Source organism: Papaver somniferum, chromosome 10 (assembly GCF_003573695.1).
Source record: "Papaver somniferum cultivar HN1 chromosome 10, ASM357369v1, whole genome shotgun sequence".
NCBI classification, from domain to species: Eukaryota; Viridiplantae; Streptophyta; class Magnoliopsida; order Ranunculales; family Papaveraceae; genus Papaver; species Papaver somniferum.
Genome location: NC_039367.1, coordinates 80,560,462 through 80,574,947, shown reverse-complemented (window position 1 = coordinate 80,574,947; position 14,486 = coordinate 80,560,462). Strand labels below are relative to the sequence as shown.

General features: G+C 37.0%; 2 protein-coding genes across 5 annotated transcripts; both read left to right on the top strand.

Moving 5' to 3' along the window:
- Positions 1-1,768: 1,768 nt before the first annotated feature.
- On the top strand, positions 1,769-8,368 carry LOC113317967. 4 transcript variants are annotated; one of them, XM_026566082.1, is made up of 9 exons: positions 1,769-1,963; positions 2,147-4,273; positions 4,482-4,614; positions 4,726-4,814; positions 5,018-5,256; positions 5,512-5,598; positions 6,155-6,254; positions 6,537-6,750; positions 6,830-8,368. In XM_026566082.1, the coding sequence occupies exons 2-9, from the start codon at positions 2,237-2,239 to the stop codon at positions 8,005-8,007; spliced, it is 4,077 nt and encodes a 1,358-aa protein (XP_026421867.1). In that variant the 5' UTR covers positions 1,769-1,963; positions 2,147-2,236; the 3' UTR covers positions 8,008-8,368. The 4 variants fall into 4 exon arrangements, with proteins under 4 accessions (XP_026421867.1, XP_026421866.1, XP_026421865.1 ...); XM_026566081.1 differs by having other exon boundaries at positions 2,116-4,273; XM_026566080.1 differs by having other exon boundaries at positions 2,052-4,273.
- A 279-nt stretch (positions 8,369-8,647) lies between these two features.
- Positions 8,648-14,126, top strand: LOC113317968 (imidazoleglycerol-phosphate dehydratase-like). Its single transcript, XM_026566084.1, has 9 exons — positions 8,648-8,999; positions 9,671-9,795; positions 10,464-10,568; positions 10,734-10,826; positions 11,907-11,981; positions 12,060-12,122; positions 12,320-12,429; positions 12,736-12,802; positions 13,877-14,126. Exons 1-8 carry the CDS (start codon positions 8,777-8,779, stop codon positions 12,761-12,763), a joined length of 822 nt encoding a protein of 273 aa, XP_026421869.1. The 5' UTR covers positions 8,648-8,776; the 3' UTR covers positions 12,764-12,802; positions 13,877-14,126.
- The last annotated feature ends 360 nt before the right edge of the window (positions 14,127-14,486 follow it).

Genomic DNA, 14,486 nt, shown 5'->3' with positions numbered 1-14,486 from the left:
TCTTATTGATTTCATATCTTTGGTGTGCACAAAGCTTGATCGGCTGGGATCCAACTATATCAGTTTATCTTTGATGGATTTGATTGATTAGTTGCGTAGATCTGCATCGCTATAATATCTTGTTAGATTCTATGTTTGATTGCAAAATCTAAACTCTGCTATTTTTGTAGTTGTTGGATAGATAGATCCAAACCCGACAGAGGAGTTTATTGGATTAAACAGAAGAGCCTTTGTCTAACTCATATCACTGAGATTGAATAGAGTTGTTACCGAACAAATTTGTTGTTCCTTTACTGTTTGGAATACGAACCAAAGGAATTGTTCCAGTGCGTGCACTTATCGAATGTCGGAAGCGCAGAGATACTGAAGAAACTAGGCGAACTATAGGTTTAGTTGCTTGGTCTCAACTATACAAAGTTTGTTAGATTTTGTATATCGGCTTAATTATGAGAATATTCAATTATGGACTAGGTCCCGTTTTTTTTTTCCATTTGCGGTTTCCTCGTTAACAAAAACTTGTTGCGTCATTTACTTTTGTTTTCCGCAATTATATTTGTTGTTATTATAATTTAAAGTAAATTACACAAACGTTAACTCCATATTTATTGATAGTGGTCCTATAGAGTTTGGTTAAGCCCGAACCTAATCATACTTTGATTGTTATATTGTCTCGATCGCGTATCCATAGACGATCACACAAAGTGTGAATACCGATTCGTTGTATTGTCTCGAATCAGTCCATAGACAATCACTTTAAGTAAGAGGACTTATAGGTGGATAATTTAAAGATTATGGTGTATTTGGGTACCCTCGTCTTTTCGAGCTCAAAATCCATCATGCTTAATTTCTTTAAATCTTCAACACTATCTTGAATTTGTCGTTCTTCAAGTTCTTATATGGTTCTGCATATGATCGTTTCAGCAACTTTGTTGTCGAAGATCCATAACGATAACAACTTATGAGAATACTCGTTTAGAACTTTTATAGAATGACAAAGTCACTCAACTCAATGATTTTTACATCGGTGCATAGTATTGTTACCTTTTGCAAAGTCCAACTGCACCAAAAATTTGAAGCAATACTACGATAATATGTTCTCCCGCTTAGTGTTTACTTACCTCTTTTGCATAATGGGTAAATCCTACATCGTGTAATCCGTTCCCCCTTACATAAAGGATAAGATGATAATCGTCCTATATGCAAATTCAAAACTAAACTCACGTGACAAAACATATGCCAAAATTAACAATAACTGATGGAAAATGTAAAGTAGGTGCAAACTCAAAACTATTGGATGAACTAAAATTATTGGATGAACTAGATGCATCTTCTAATTACTAATCGTATCTAGGTGCAAAACCGTCATGGACAACTAGTTATTTGCTCTTTGGCCGGATGAAAGGTTATATATGCGCAGTGGCTTTGTTTTCGAATCTTTAACTCGTTCAATGCTTAGCAATGGAACTGGTATGAGCTTCTTTTCCTAAAGCTTGATCTGATAAGTCGCAGATTCTTACACTCGAACTAAATTTCCATCTCTTTCCACAACTTGCACTTTCAATTTGTATTTACATGACTCCTCAAATGATCGGTGAAGGAAGACATGAACACCAAATCAAATTTTAGCCATTTACCCCAGACGACGAAAAAGTCAAAATAAAATTTCACAAGAAACACCGAAAAATCGTGTCCGATATAACGTTTTGGAGGGAAACAGAAACGACGATTCCCAATTAGGCAATTTCCACAAGTAATAACACAGAGAGATAGAAAAAATAATAAAAAAAAAACATAGCCATTATCAGTATTTAATTCGATCTCTACATCTAAACTCTCCTCATCTCTCCCTTCTCTGTTCCCTTTCTCTCTCTAACTTGCAGAAACAATTGAATCTCCCCGCCAAAACCTATATATATTTTGTCAACGCAGTTATCGACTAGGTTTTCTACTTCTTCACTAAAAGGTAACCAACTTAATACTAATCTTCTTTTTCCTTTTCGAATTCTAACTCTGATTTTTGTTTGAATATAAACCTTCTTCCTCTTCTTCAGATCCGTGTGTTATTGTTTATTTTGCACTTAATTATTGAGAAATAAAAGGGGATTTTGATTCTAGGGTTCTTGGGGGTTTTGTTAATTTTGAGTAGGAGAACTAAATAGCAGCAAACTTCATTTCAAATTGAGGCACTGTTGATGGTGATGAAAGAAAGGGTTTATGATCTGGTGATCTGATTGTGATGATGGATAACGAAGATAGGGTTTCAGGACTTGTTGTTGAAGAAAAAGGGGATGTTGGGGCTACTGAGAACGGTGGGTCTGTGAAGGAGTTGAAAGTTTATAGGTCGAAGAAGAAGGAGAAGTTAAAGAGAGAAAGGGAAGTCCATAGTGATGGTTCAGAATCGAGTGAGGATTTATTAATCCGTCGTAGAAAGGTAATTAGAGAAGAAATTGAAGTCGACAGTAAGAAAATTGTGAATAATGGGGTAAGTGAAGCTGAAGATGGAAAGAAAAGGAGTAGGTTAGATGTTTTTGAATACGATGAATACGACGAGATTGATGACATTGTTCTAGTTAAGAAGTCTAAAAAAGTGCGGTTCCAGGTTGATCCAGATATTAATGGGGGTTTAAAGGGTGGTAGTAGTAGTAGTAGTAGTGTGTTAAAGTCGAAGAAGGCAGAGCTCTCGAGAGAAACTGAGTGCAGTAGAGAAGTTATTGATAAAGGAAAAAGTGTGAGCGTTCGGCAAAAGGAGTTAAGGAGGAAGAAGAAAAAAAAGTATGAGATGACAGAAGATGGAGAGTTCGTTGCTCTTTCTGTGCCGACAAGTATTTCTGCGACTGAATCATCGAATGAAATGGTGCAAAGTGAATATGATAATGTCTTAAAGGTGATGGTCAAAAAGGAAGCTGGAGAGTCTAAGAAGAGTTCTGAACTCAAAAGGGAAGGAACTAGAAAGGGTTTGAGGTCTGCTGATACCACTAAGCAGGAATCACAGCCATCTCCTCCACCTTCGCCAGAAAAGAATCAGGTAAAGTCGCAGAAAAGTTCGTCAACCACAAACCTTAAAGTCCACGATACGATGTCCAAGAAAACAGTTGTTTCCTCGTCACTGTGTTCAAGTCACAAGAAGAGTACTAAACTCAAGAAAGAGATAAGGAACAAAGGATTCAGAACCTTGAAATCCAAATTAAGTCACTCAACACGACATGGGAATAAAAATGTTGGGGATAGTAGGTCAACAGAACAAAACAGAATACGTGACCAGATAAGGACAATACTTTTGGATGCAGGATGGAAAATTGAGCATAGGCAGAGAAATAACAGAGACTACCAGGATTCTATATACATCAGGCCTAACGGAGGAGGTGGACTCTGGTCTATTGTCAAGGCGTATAATGCTTTTATTACGGAATGGAAAAATGAGGGTGGTGAGAGTAGTAAGTCGTTTACACCCATACCAGAGGAGCTCATCAGTCAATTAACCAGGCAAAGACGCAGCAAGGAAGAAAGGATGGCGGATATGGCGAAGAAAAAGGCTGGTAAAGGAAGTAACATCTCGAAGAAAACTGGACAAAAAGGGTCAAAGAAAGACAAGGCTCTGTGCAAGCCAGAGCAGAAGAAGGAAAAGGCACTTAGGAAGCCAGAGTCAAAGAAGGAAAGTGCACTAAGAAAGACGGAGCTAAAGAAGGAAAAAGCACTGAGAAAGACGGGCAAAACTCAGAAGTCAGCCCTAGGCCTAGCATCTGATGTTAATTTGCAACAAGGAAAAAAGAAGAGAAAGCAAAAGAGAGGTGCTTTGTTAGTTCGTAGCTCTAATCAGAAGAAGAATTCAGATGATGGTTTCACTCCATTCACTGGGAAAAGAAGTGTTTTATCCTGGTTGATTGACATGGGTGCTGTGCCTCTCAATGGAAAAGTTCAGTATATGAATCGGAGAGGTACAAGAGCAATGCAAGAGGGCCAGATTACAAGGGATGGCATTCATTGTGATTGCTGTGGTAAAATCGTTACAGTTTCAGAATTTGAGATCCATGCGGGAAGCAATCTGCAGCAGCCTCTCCAAAATATCTATGTAGATTCTGGGGTTTCCCTCCTTCAGTGCCAGCTAGATGCATGGAACAAGCAAGAGGAATCTGATCGCACTGGGTTCCATTTAATGGAATATGACCCTAATGACCCAAACGATGATACATGTGGCATCTGTGCAGATGGGGGGAATTTGATCTGCTGCGATGGTTGTCCTTCCACATTTCACCAAAGGTGCTTAGGCATAGAGGTACGAGTTGTCTGTGTTAATTATTTATCATACATATTGATTACTATACAAACTAGTGACTGCTATATGTTTTTCAAATTTCCCGTGTCCCATTCAGTCTTTGTAAGTTTTTTGACTAACATAGTTGATTTACCAAAGTAGCATCAGTACCCACCAAAAATGCTTCATTTACAAGTGGAAGTTAATTTTGTTTTATTTCACAACGCAGATGTTTCCTCCTGGTGATTGGCACTGTCCAAATTGTATTTGCAAAGTTTGTAAGTTAGTTGGTAGAAGAAGAGGTCAAGGGGATGATACAGCTGTTTCCGTCTTGCTTACCTGTGGTCTGTGCGAGGAAAAATGTATGTTTCTTAGTTTTCTTATGATGCTCTTCACCTAGATTGTTTTTCTTTCATAATGGGCTGATTTTGTAATGGTTGTTGAACTTTATCTACAACTCTTGCCTATTGCAGATCATAAATCATGTGGTCTGGATCCGGATGCTAGACCTATAAAACGTAATAAATCATACATTTCCTTTTGCGGGGTGAAATGCAGCAAGGTATTGTATACGATTTCGAATTTGCCCAACTTCTCACTTATATTTTCGTGTTCCCTTTTCTTTTCTCTTCATTTTTTCTTCCCCCTCACCATGTGTCTGTTATCCTTTTTCTTCTTCTTCTTGCTAGTTTAAATGTACTTGCCGTTTTCTGTACATACGAAAAAGACATAAAGTAAGTTCTGTAATGCATATTTCTTCTCCAGATCTATAATCAACTGCAAAAGCTCCTTGGAGCTAAAAATGAACTCGAAGAAGGGTTTTCATGGTCTCTGATTAGGCGTACTGAATTAGACTTGGACACATCTTCTCGTGTATCACCTCAAAAAGCAGAGTGCAATTCCAAACTTGCTGTAGCCTTGACTGTGATGAATGAATGCTTTTTTCCTATTGTTGATCAGAGGACTGGGATCAGTTTGATCCGTAATGTGGTTTACAATTGCGGGTAAGCCCTCATTACCCATATGCTCACGAGTTGGAACATTTACATCACTGTATGTCTGCCATGTGTTCTAATATGCTTTAATATGTTACAATATTTGTGAAATTAATTCTTGGTGAGTTCAAGGCTTTAAAAGCAACTCATTTATGGTCATTAATTAGTTTTCACTTATTAACCTCTTCATATGTCATGTAGGATTCCAGTAAGGCAATGGTTCAATGATTTCTTTATATCTGATTAATCCTCTACCTTTTGTAGGTCGAACTTTAATCGGGTCAATTATGGTGGCTTCTACACTGTTATTCTGGAAAGGAGTGATGAGATCATCTCTGCGGCAACTATCAGGTGCTCTTCCTCCTAAACCGTCTATGCCCAATTTGTTGCTCTATAATTACAGTTAAGTAAATATCTTTGAGATTGCAGGATGGAACAACAGAACTGTGGTTAACACAGTAAAAAAATGATCTTTTTAACCTCCCAAAATTAAGATTGCTTGAAGAAATTACAAAATGGTGCTTGAAGGCCACTGATAACTTAATTTTTCCTTTCCCTATTAATTTATTTAGGCCACGATAAATAGTCTTTTGAAACAGAAGGAAAAGAAGAAACAGCAGCTTCTTCTGACATCCTCAATAGTTTTCTAAGGGCAAGAGCGCTTTCACCTAAGCAAGCGATTAGTTCTTTGATCTTATAAAGCGTCCTCACTGTTTCCATTTGGTCAGCTTGATAAGACTCCGCCTTGTTCTATATACATGCTGTTATGTGTTATTGTTACTTTATTAAAATAGTCATTCCTGTCATGTTCTGCATTTTGTGTAATATAGTTCGTTTGTAGAATGCTATTTATTGCTATCTTTTTTTCAATTTGCAGTTACCGTAAACTAATTATTAAATTTTACAGGATCCATGGGACCAGGTTGGCAGAGATGCCATTTATTGGTACCCGCTTCAATTATAGGCGTCAAGGGATGTGCCGCCGGCTTCTATCTGCAATTGAATCCGTAAGTTAATAAGAGTCCCTCGTACTTAGGAGTTTGATGACCAAGTCTTTTCTATCTGTTCTAGTGTTTGGACTTTGTTTCTAATTGATCTGTTGTTAGGAGAGAGCAAACTACTGGTGTACTCTTTCACTTGAATGCTTTTGAACATTTAGTGAATTTTATCACAGCATTAATCTTGTTAGGAACTAGTGCTGGATCTCCATTACCTTGTCTTACTTTATCCGTACCTTATATGTTGGTTGGTAATTTGTTATCTAATTCCTATGCTGCTCATGTTTTCAGGCTCTTTATTCTCTCAATGTTGGAAGGTTGGTTATTCCTGCTATCCCCGAGCTCCTGCACACATGGACTGAAGTCTTCGACTTCAAGCCCCTTGACGAATCACAGAAGCAAGAAAAGAGGTCCATGAATATGTTAGTGTTTCCTGGTACAGGGCTACTACAGAAAGAAATATTGCTGCAGAATTTAACCAAACAAAAGGAAACTGATGGGTTAGGTACTGATTAATCTTAACCAATTTATTGAACAGATGCCTAACTTTTATTTATTATCACGTGCTTATTAATCTTCTATAGTTGTTTCTGCAGTTGTAAATGCCATTGGACTTAGAAGCACCGATCAGAGTATGTCCGAGGTGAACATTAAATGTGATATTGACGAGGTGAATGATAAATGTGATATCAACTCCACTGAGCCTGATCCCAGTGTTTCTGACAAGGGTGCTATCATTGATGAACATGGATTGGACGATAAAGTTATTGGTGTTGTATCTGGCTCAACAGTGAACAGTGATATCGACGAGGTGAACAATAAATGTGATAGCGGCTCCACTGAGCCTGATCCCAGTGCTTCTGACAAGGGTGCTATCGTTGATGAACACGGATTGGACGGTAAATGTGATATTGGTTCAATTGTTGAGCATGATCCCAGTGCCTCTGACACGCTTGCTGTCGGTAATGAACACGGAATGAACGATGAAATCATTGGTGTTGTATCTGGCTCAACAGTGAACAATAAATGTGATATTGGTTCGATTGTTGAGCATGATCCCAGTGCTTCTGACACGGTTGCTGTCGATAATGAACACGGAATGAACGATGAAATCATTGGTGTTGTATCTGGCTCAACAGTGAACAATAAATGTGATATTGGTTCGATTGTTGAGCATGATCCCAGTGCTTCTGACACGGTTGCTGTCGATAATGAACATGGAATGAACGATGAAATCATTGATGTTGTATCTGGCTCCGTAACTTGTAGGGATATCACATGTGATACGTCTGATGTGAGTAATAAGTTGGGTGATTCTTGTCTACAAGAGGATTCTGCTACTGACAAAGAAATTTTAAATTCTAGTGCGACTGTTATCAACAATGAACATGAGATTGACGATGCAGTTACCGACACCGTAATTGTTACCTTAGTTCCTGCTGATTTGGTGTGTGATACTACTGATGTGGCTAGTCATATAAGCGCTGCTTCTCCGGGAGAAGTTATTACTTCTGATTCGAACGTAATCGATAATGCAGATAATTTTGCTTGTAAAGTTGGTGAAGCCATATCTGGTACACTTGCTTCTGGTGATTCAGCATTTGATACTTGTGCCTTAAGTAATCACTTATGTTCTGCATCTGTAGAAGAGGAATCGGCAGTGGATCAACCTAATATCAAGGAAAATGGCCATATATCATGTTCTCCCACGAAATCCAAGCTTCAACATTCTTCAGAGGATGCAAGTGATCTTCTGTGTTGAACGATAGCAACATTGTATATGGTTTACGAGGTGGTCCCGTAACTGCCACAGAAGACAGAAGAAAACACTTCACACGCAGATAAGAAACTAATGAGTTCGATCAAGATAACGGTATTCCTTCTGTCTTGCTCAGCAGCTTCCCAAGACACCCAAGATTCAGTAGGTATTTCTATTTCAGAGCTGGCATTTGGCAGCATGTTGCAGTTATAACAAAAGTAGCAGTTGATTTGACGGATACAACTTAGTACTCAGTACTCACCAATGATATTCGAGCTTCTCATGGATGTTGTTATTCTTATTCTGATTGTAATTTTGTTCAAATTCAATTCTGAGTAATAGTGATTTTTTTGCTATTGCTCCAGTAGACCACAGATTTGTCGATGGATAATGAATATTAGGGAAAAGAACATTTTTTGTGGTAAAGACTTCACCTAATCAATCGTCTCTGTTGTGTCGGGACATACTAGTAACAGGATCGGTGTATCATGCCATATATGTAATTTGATCAATGTTTATGACTTGCACAATTATATATTAGAGGATTACCATTCTTTACTGCATAAATCTACAGTTTCCAACATCAAATTCCGTACAAGCAGTGATTAATTTTTTCTAACGTTGTGGCTGCCATCGGCAACTTCTAAATACTTCAATCAAAGACTCAACATCTGACTAGCGTTGACTTATTCCGAATGGTCAAAACCCTTGTGGTTTCTTCCTTTTGTATGAGTTTTGACAAGTCAAAAACAAACTAACTCAACAGGGAATCATGGAGCTCTCTATTCCTTCTCATCTCGGCACACTGCCTTCTCCTTCTTCTCAAGCATTAAAAGCTAAGGTTAGGGTCTTTTCTAATAAGTGCAACCTCCAATTCGTGAACTCAAATCGTTTTCAAAAGCTTACAAAAATGGAATCAAAACATATAGCGACGATTTGTTCTGCTGCTTCTCAAGCCGGAGAAAATGGTTCCTCAATTCCAGCTTCTACATTTGGTAAACGAAAATCAAACTTCTTTTTCATTTTTTTCTTTGTGCCCTAATTTTATTTAATTATGATCCTATCAGTTTCAAATTCTTAATCTAGGGAAGTGAAAAAGGCTTAACTAATAGTGTATCCCTTTGGCTTTGCTATAGAATGATAGTTCAAACCATTATAAAAATAATCCAAACTTTATGTTTTCTTTCCTTTGAGGTTTTGGAAGTATGGGTTCTGGTTCATTTTGTTAGGAAACTGTTTGTTTTTAGTTTATCTGTATTTATATTTATGGAGTATACTGATGTTTTAGCATGGATTAGGTTTTTGGTGAGTGTGTTTAAAAGAATTTTGGGATAGATTCAGAGTAATGTTTCAAACTACTAGAATCTTCATTTTTTTATTTTTTTTCCAAGTAGGTGCAAATAATGTAAACATGACTACAACTTTGTAGATAAGGTTAGCAAGATTTGATGAAATTATGTTCGAGTAAATTGGCTAGGTATGACAGAAGCTAGTCAGTGTGTAGAAGAATTGGGAGTTTTTACCTTGCATGATTTATCAGTTTGCATGTGGTTTTGGAGACATCAAAATGAGGTGATGGTAGATATTTAAAGTGACAGCTAATTCCTTCTCGGATTTTTAATATTGATTCAGATGACAAGTAGTTATTTCTTTTTCACATTTTCAGCAAGTAGAGTTGGAGAAGTCAAAAGGGTGACAAAGGAAACGAATGTACAAGTGAAAATAAATTTGGATGGTACAGGAATTACTGATAGTGATACTGGTATTCCATTCCTAGATCATATGTTGGATGTAAGTATATTTTTCCTTTTCCATATCTTAACTTATACTCCAAATTTAAGGGTTTAGAATTCATTGTCGAGCTGAACTGCAGCATGAAGCAATTTGTTTTTGTGAGGAGTCCTTGCTTAACTATTCCCCTGTAAATTACTTTAGCTGTTTTTCTTTTTTATCATGTTGAAACCCTATAGTTATAGCTTTATAATTATATAGCTAGAATTGATTGTCATCATTTAATATGGGTTTGAGCCTAAGAGGCTTGATTTGAGCGTAAGAGTGAGGTTTTGGGGATAGATTGGAGAATAGTCTTATTTGATAAGTTCTTGATTAGGTTGTTAATATGGCAATGACAAATAATGTAAACAGCTAACAAGTTGGTAAAGTTTGCTTACACCAAACTAAAGAAATTATACTTTAATCTTTTAGTTGCATACTAGGGATGTTTGTCCATCAATTAACAATTGGTGTTGTGTGGCACATGTGTATTTTAAGTGATTTTAAGGGAAGAACGATAACTCAGAGTGAGATAGTAATGACATAGGGAGTCTAAGACAGTAGCTATCCTTTTCTTGAATTACTGGTATACTTTTTCTTCAGGTGAATCCTTCATGCTCCAATCTAGATGATTCTTTTCTTGAGTAGCTGAATTTCTTATTATGAGGATGTGTTTATGTTTGCAGCAACTTGCATCACACGGGTTATTTGATGTACATGTAAAAGCTACTGGTGATATTCATATCGACGATCATCATACAAATGAAGATGTGGCACTCGCTATCGGAACGGTGATACATCTCTAGAATAATTTAATGAGTTCATCTAGTTACTTCTCCAATTCCGTTTGAGATTCTGTTTATGCTTCTGCTTTCTTACGAATTTTGTTTGTTTTTTGCCTCATCGGGTTAATGTGTATTGAGTTCTCATGACATTTCATTTTTGTGATGTGGCAGAGCTTACTTCAGGCACTTGGGGATAGAGAAGGAATTAACAGATTCGGAGACTTTACAGCTCCTCTTGATGAATCTCTTGTACATGTTTCACTGGTATACCACTGATTCTAAATTCCCCTTATATAGCTTTAGTCATCAAGAAAGAAGACCGCCACTGTAGACAGAAAATTGGTAGCTTTAATAGAATTTCTTGTGATCGATGTGAAAGATCATAAATCAGACTGACTCAACATGCGGGTCTACCTCTTATTTATCATTACACTCTCAGTTTCGGTGTTACTTTCTGGTTGATTTTTGTGGGATAGAGGGAGCGAGCAAGGGTGGAAGCTTTCCTCTTAAGCGGCAGTCAAGTAGCTGTGTGTTAGTTTGTAAATTAAGCATTGTCTTTGGCATTAGCTTGCACGGATGGCACAAATAGCATGTCACAAATTGAGTAGACAAGTAGGAATGAGAAGGTTTTACTGTCATCATCTGATTGTCAGTTGTCTGAAATTCATTCTCTTAGTTGAGCCTAAGTGTCACTTTAAATGGTAGCAACTCTGCAGACCGTTGAAAATTATTATTTTTTTGAATATCTTTATCTGTTAAGTATATTTAGCTCATATTACAGGTTCATTGTTTTCCCTTTTCCTTTTCTCTTTGTTTCCAGTCGGCATAATTCCATGATAGTTATCTCATTTATCAGAAAGTTACCTGCTTCAGCAAACAGAAAAAAAGTTAGACAAATAATATTTATTTGATGCAGACAGACACAGAATTATCTATCAATATTTCATGCTTCAACAGTGTGACTAAGGAGTACATGTTACATTAGCTTAATAGGTATTAGAGTAGGACTGTAAGATCTGATGTTGAGAAGTAGTTTTCTTTGGTGCAGGTGCATCTGATAAACATTGAAAAACAATTGCATTTCTAGTACTTGATCTTCCACGGAATCTTAATTTAGTCCATATTTAATATCTATTTGTACAGTAATTGATTGCTCTGTAGATTGTTTTTTTGAGGTTGGTCAAGCGGGTCTGAACCTCCTATTGATAGAGTAGGGCTGTAGGATCATGTGGCAAAGTAGTCGTCTTCATCGAATTTCAAAGCCATTGATGTTTTAACAATCTTATCCAGCACTTGGTTTTCCACTAGCACCTGCATATTTGATATTTACACACTTCTTTTCAGGATTTATCTGGGAGACCTTATTTGGGCTATGATTTATCCATACCCACTCAAAGAGTTGGAACGTATGACACCCAGGTAGTTTCTAAACTTCACTTCTTCTTCCTCACTTTTACAAATGGTATCTGATGCCAATCTTCTGAATTGTTTCTCTAGTTGGTGGAGCATTTTTTTCAGTCCTTGGTGAATACCTCTGGAATGACCCTTCATATCCGACAGGTAATGCCTTCGAATGGCAGTGTTAAATGTTAGTGCTGTTAAAAATATCAAACTTATAGATTATTTAGTCGAATTAATTATTCCAATGATATTGCCTCTCGCCTCTTGGATCAAGGTATCATAGTTTCTGCACGCTTTATTAACTCTGGAAATTTTTCTTGTTCCCCCCTGAACATTCAAATTTTCGGTGAGTGCAGCTTGCTGGAAAAAATTCTCACCATATTATTGAGGCAACATTTAAGGCTTTTGCAAGAGCTCTTCGACAGGCTACCGAGTACGATCCACGCCGTCAAGGAAAAGTGCCAAGGTCTGACTCTGGTCTTGTAACTGCACTATTGTTCTATTTTGTTTTTGTTTGTTTGTTTATCTTATTTTAAAAGCAAACCTACAGAGTGGCCATTGTTGATAAAAGAAATAAAAACAGGGGGGGTAAAAACCCTGATTCCCAGAAGATAAAAAAAGCATTGAACCAAATCTATAAGTGGCTTTGGGAATGCTTGTATACCTGTTTATCTCAACTTCACTGAGATAAACAGCTGAACGAACATTCCCAGTGTACTTTAAATAAAATTTTCTCCTTAATGCTGTTTTTGCTTTTCTTGCGAGTGAACAGCTCCAAAGGGGTTTTGTCGCGCTCCTAAACCATGAAGCTAATGCTTGGAAGTTCGAGAATCTTTGAGGTAATCTGTTAAGTTCCTCCTTTAATTCGACATTGAAACTATATGGACTCGAGTCATTTTGCATCGCTACAGGAAAGTCCAGTTTTAGTGAAGGCCAGAAAACGTGGCTTAAGACTGTTTTTTTTGTCACTAAGTCGATTTAGTGAGGGTCATGGGCAACCCGTCAGTCAGGTCACTGAAGGATGTGCGGCTAAAAGTATGACTGGTGTTTTCCGATCCTTACTAAATCATTGAACGTGTTTCACACCATTGACCATAGTTAATACAAAAAGGGTTTAGTCATCTTTTTTGGTGACTAAGCCTTATCTTGTGACCACGGTGTTGTCCTCCCTAAATCTTTTCACTGACCTTATTATGGTGTGCTAAACCATCATTTTTTGAGGATCAAAGTGCCATCAGTTAATCTTTCTAGTGCCGCCGCTGCTAAATCATAGATTATAATATTCATTTATTAGCATGCTTAATGACCTGATATTCTGGCCGCTAAACTCTTTAACGTCTGTGCTGAACGGTCGTATCTCTTGATAGATTTAAGTCATACAATTAAATTGAGTAGACTGCAATAAACATCTTTTTATATCATTTAAGATAAAAATGGTTTATAACTGTTCTTATCATATCTACAAAGAGCTATTTGGTATACTTGATATGAACGAAGGATAAGCAAACACAGATAAATTTCATGTCCATCAACAAAATGTTGCTGTAGTTTCATTCTCTGCAAACCAACAAAAAGCTCTTGCTGAGTTGTTTCTCCATGGTTCAAAACAAAAAAAAAGAAAATATTCTTTCACGGTTCTCATTTCCCATTGTGATCCTTTCAAAAACCTGCTTTAATTATTAAACCTGTAAGAATATAAATAATTAAGCCAACCAAGTATATGAACGTTTATTAATCCTACACATCGCAATGCTGGCTCTCAATTGAAATATATATATACTCAACTAGCTATTCATTTGTTTCATTATATATACCTGATGAGAAAATATTATGCCTGTGTTGCGGTAAAAAAGCTACATAACTGAAACCGCCAACTTCAGTTCTCGTCTCATTAATCCCATCTTTTGTTGCAGGAATCTGAACAGATAATCTGAACTCCAAAGTATGTACGGACATTAGTAGTTGTCAACAGAATCATGTTAAAATTATGTATTCATGTCTAAACCATTTGTGCTTGAACCTGAGTTGTTAATTTTGTAATGGTAGTTTTCAAATTGCTTCTTTTTGCTTATGTAATATGGGTGGAAAGTGATCTGATTGAAAAGAATGGAAATGTAGACTACTGTATGTTGCTTGTATGATTCAATTTCTTGCTTAAGAGCATTCAAAGGTTGTGCATAGCAGCAGGTAAGGTGTTTTTTCTCTTCCTGTAATTGTATCAACCAAGTTGCGAAGATGCAGTAGAGATTAAGTTTAATCCCAAACTTGGACATAAGACTCTAGTCCTCCTCTCTCAAGCATAGTAGGCGGGAGTCCAAAATTTACGACTCAGTCTTGGTTAGAACAATTCAGAGCGACTTTTGCTTTTTTCAATTTTTTATCCATCCCCTTTCACTATTTAAAATCGTCTTTGGTATCATGTAGTAGTATCCCCTGAAAAATGTCCTTTAAATGTGATTCCGTAAAGGTACCTATACATGTTCGTCGTTCATTTAACCAAGATGCATCCAGCTAGCCAGACAC